Raw genomic sequence first — 4,013 nt, forward strand, 5'->3', positions numbered from 1 at the left:
CCAAACCTCGTCACAACGACAAGACACTTTGGGTGCACTGCAAAACCATGGTCCTTGACACCAGGCAGTCGAGGCTATACAACAGAGGAGCCGCGTTGAGCCACCAGCCCCGCTGTTTCGTCAGCTTCATGCTTGACCCAAGGGTGGTGGTATAAGAAGGTTTGACTGTATTCTAAATCATAATTGTCACCTTCTGGTACAAATCAGATCAAAGTTCATTGCCAAGCAAAACAAAGAAAAAAAAAAGGAGAGCTCCAATTTTATATATAATATGTGGACTTGAGGTTCGTTTTTGACTTTGTAACTTTTAGAGATTTATGTCTCTTTTACAACACAAAAAATTCATGACCAGTCGGGAGCAGAATTCTGACATAAATTAACTCTAGTCCTGTGGGGTTAACCATATCGATCGATGACCCACTTTCGTCGCCCGCGAGCTTATGTCGCGGGGCGCCGGGGTCAGACACCTGTCACGCAAGTGTGCCGCAGCAGGTCAGGGAAACACCTAGTTTCGCTGCAATTATTGAAGGGAGTGTGTCTAATTGGAATGAAATACAAGCAGTTTGTACTCTGGAAGACCATAAAAGTTGTTTGGTTCTTTTTGTTACTGATATGAATGAAGAATGTTATTTCAGATTCTCTGGGTGAAAGTTAAGCTTTGGTAATTATTTACTGCAGTTACAAGATTTTAAAAAGGAGAAAGAAAGAAAAAAAAAAGGTGGATTTGGTCATTAGCACTGTAATTTAGGTTTTTTTTAACTGAAAAAAAAAAAGAGGTGAGAACTTTGAGAGCTTTCCCTTTCTTTTCTTTTTTTTTACATAGTACTGCAGTTGGCCATCCATGCATTTCATGCACAAGTGTTCGCCCCTAAGCCACGATGAGGCCCAGTACTTCCGATTTTGTTGGGAGGGGGTTGTCCTAAAAAGGACAGTTGGCCTAGTCAGAAGAGGAACTGCGTGGGGAGGCTTCAGTTGAGTCGTCAAAGACCTGGAGTCTGCGGTACGCCATCTTGTAGTCCTTTTTTGAGTGGTACAGCTCGAAGCATGGAATGAGGCAGAGGCCTACATTGCAATGGACGCACTCAGCTATCTATTATTTCCTCTTCCGACTGTCACCCGGGGCTTTCCTCTTTCCAGTGTTGGTGGTGCAAACAACGCAGAGTCGAGTGGCAGGTCTGACCTTATTCCCTGGTTGCTCTACGGTGCCAGCATGACGAGGGACTCTGCTGGGGAAGTGCCTGGCTGTAAGACGATGTAGTAAAGAATCTCCAGGCTGGAGGCTGGTGCGTCTTGAAGGCTTTGGAGGGATAATCTGTCTCGCCACCTCCTTGGCCAGCTCATGCCTGAACATACGGTGACTGAGGGGCTGTGCAGTCGACTCTTTGTACAGCAAGTAGACGTTGAGCTCTGCTAACATAAAGAAGTGGAAAAAAACCTTCTTCCACCACTTCCGTGTCTTCCGCTTAAATGAGTTGTACTGGACCATCTGATCCGACCAGTCGACAGCTCCCATAAACCTGTTGTCGTCCTTCACCACATCAAACTTGATGATCTGCTCCCGGGTGGCTCTGTCTGCCCGTCCCGTGTCGCTCATACCGCCAGAGTGGATGGATGTCAAGATGTTGACCTCACGTCGATCCATGAACTTGATATGATTCATCGTTCCAATTGTCATGAGCTTTACTTCTCCCTTCTTCTTCAGCACATTCTTCCCCGCCATCTCCTTCGACAGTCCCTTCCTGTTGAGCCTGATAAGTGCCGCATGCTGTTGTCTTGTTGGTAAGTAGGTCTGTCAGGAGGACTGGGGCAGTGTAGAAATTGTCGATGTATAGTCGATGTCCACACCCGAGGTAGGGAGACAGCAGCCTCATCACAGCGTCCTAAACTGCTCCTTTGGAAGAGGCTTTTTTCTTTCCAGTGTAGACTTCAAACTTGCAGCAAGTAAGCGTTCTTGGAGTCACAAAGCTGGAAAATCTTAACTCCAAATTTGTCCGGCTTGTCTGGGTTGTACACACGGAAGCTGAGATTGCCTCTCCATGCGACCATGGCTTCATCGATAGCAACGTTGGCAGACGGACAGTAATTGTCGGCGAAGGTCTTTGCCAGGCTGTCCAGGAACGGGCTAATTTTGAACAATGGGTCGTGGCCGACCTCTTGCAACAAAGTTTTCGTTTTTGTTTACGTGTAGACAAGTGAGAAGGTTTAAAAATCTGTCTCTTGTCATCACACTTGCGAAGAAGGGAAGGTTGTAAATGGCATCAGTGCACCAGTACTCTTGGATGTCAGAAAGTGGAAGAAGGCCCATTCCAGTGACAAGGCCAAAAAAGGCCCACATCTCATTTCCGGTGGTGTCAGTCCAGGTCGCAAGGCGGCCCCTTGATGGCCCTGTTGACCGGAGACACTGTACCGCGTAGCGGTTTGTTTCAGTTGTAATATGTGTCATCATACCCTCAGACACAAAGAACTTGAGATAATCAAGTGGTGTCGCTCCGTCTCTCATCTCAACTTGGGGGCCAGGCTGCTGGACTGGCTCGAAGGGTGGGGGGACTACGGTCAGACGCTCCCTCTCTCCACTCCCCAGTTGTTTCAGTTCTAACGGTACGTTCTTCACCCTCCTCCTCTTCCTCCGCTTGACTTGGCCCACTTGTTGGAATTGACTCGTCGTCACTCCCGTCCCCGTAAAGTTCACCGGGAGAGGTCGCGATACTACCACGAATAAGCTGTGACATGACGGAAAGGTCGCTGATATCAATCTCGGCTGGTTCCATTCTGCTTTATCTGATGACTGCTGACTGCTGGGGTTATCTCGGCGAGTCAATAGTGAAAGATAACAATGAAAAAAGAGCCTCATCTTTTATAGCAAACTGATATGATCTACGAATAAGTGTTACGATCACACGAATAATCCCGTTATCTCGTCGGTTGATCAGAGACACTGAGATTGGAAGTTACACCAAATCAAACAACTTTTCCAGATTTCACACCTATAATGAATGAACTTGCTTATTAGCTATCGTTCGAAAGGGGGGAAAATGGGATAATTTTAGAATATTTTTTTTATTCAGTTGCTCTCAAATTTCTCCCTCTGGTAGGACAATGGTTTAAAACCACCAAATATGATTATTTACATCAGGAAACAACGTTTTGTTCAAGAATTAGATCGTTTGAAAAGTGAGGAAAGGTGTTTGCATTGAGAGCAAGTCCTATTTCCTGAATATCCTTTCGAGTCCCTCAAGTGTTTAACTGGGTCAAAATGCTCATATTTCATTGGATGAATGTCTCAACCGACGCTCCATTATCTCTACCAACGTTTCACGTTGCAAAACAACGCAGAAAGTTCCAGATGGACACACAGGCACAAGCATACTAATGCACACATATATAAGCGCACAAGTGCAGACCCCCAACTAAACGAAAAGCGTTGCCCGCGCGCGACCACGACTGAACAGGGACCAGCTGTGGAACACCGCGCGGAATTGCGCTTATTGGGCAAACATTTATCAGGAACAAGAATCTTAAGGGTTAATCATATGACTTTGTTTTTGTACAGATTTATGAATGTCTTACTATTGATGACCAGGTCAGAAGATAGGAAAGCACAGAGCTGTGTCAGCTACTATACTATACAAAGTCAAACAGAGATAAAAAAAAAAAAAAAGCTTTAACTAGCCTACTGGAAATAAACTTGAAAAAAAACACTAAAACATGCAGAAGCTCACATTAAAATTTCACAACAGTTCATAAATTTCATCAAACAGCCCACTTTTGCACACTTGCCTGTGAGTGTAGTACTGTGTTGGCCACCCAGCTCAAACCTCTCCACCCAGTCTGCTCTTGTTTCAGCATGACATGAAGTGATATTGCGGTTTGAACAGGGTGTTCACCCTTGCGCCACGATGAGGCCCAGTACTTCCAACTTCTGCAAGGGAGGGGATGGGGAAGGGGAACTGTGGCAGCCTCTGCTGGATATCCAGCTCAGGCCAGTCTTGGCTTAGGTCGGCTCAGTGACTGCG

The 4,013-nt window shown here is 46.0% G+C and overlaps 1 protein-coding gene across 1 annotated transcript; it reads right to left on the reverse strand.

Annotated features, from left to right (window-relative positions):
• Nucleotides 1-1,093: 1,093 nt before the first annotated feature.
• On the reverse strand, nucleotides 1,094-1,720 carry LOC101849045 (piggyBac transposable element-derived protein 4-like). The gene has a single exon (XM_005096852.1). It carries the CDS (start codon nucleotides 1,718-1,720, stop codon nucleotides 1,094-1,096), a length of 627 nt encoding a protein of 208 aa, XP_005096909.1.
• Nucleotides 1,721-4,013: the final 2,293 nt, after the last annotated feature.

Source organism: Aplysia californica, unplaced genomic scaffold (assembly GCF_000002075.1).
Source record: "Aplysia californica isolate F4 #8 unplaced genomic scaffold, AplCal3.0 scaffold00139, whole genome shotgun sequence".
In the NCBI taxonomy this organism is placed as follows: Eukaryota; Metazoa; Mollusca; class Gastropoda; order Aplysiida; family Aplysiidae; genus Aplysia; species Aplysia californica.

Bases quoted from the DNA above. Each gene is read 5' to 3' on its own strand.
- LOC101849045 (XM_005096852.1), bottom strand. From the start codon at position 1,720: ATGGCGGGGAAGAATGTGCTGAAGAAGAAGGGAGAAGTAAAGCTCATG.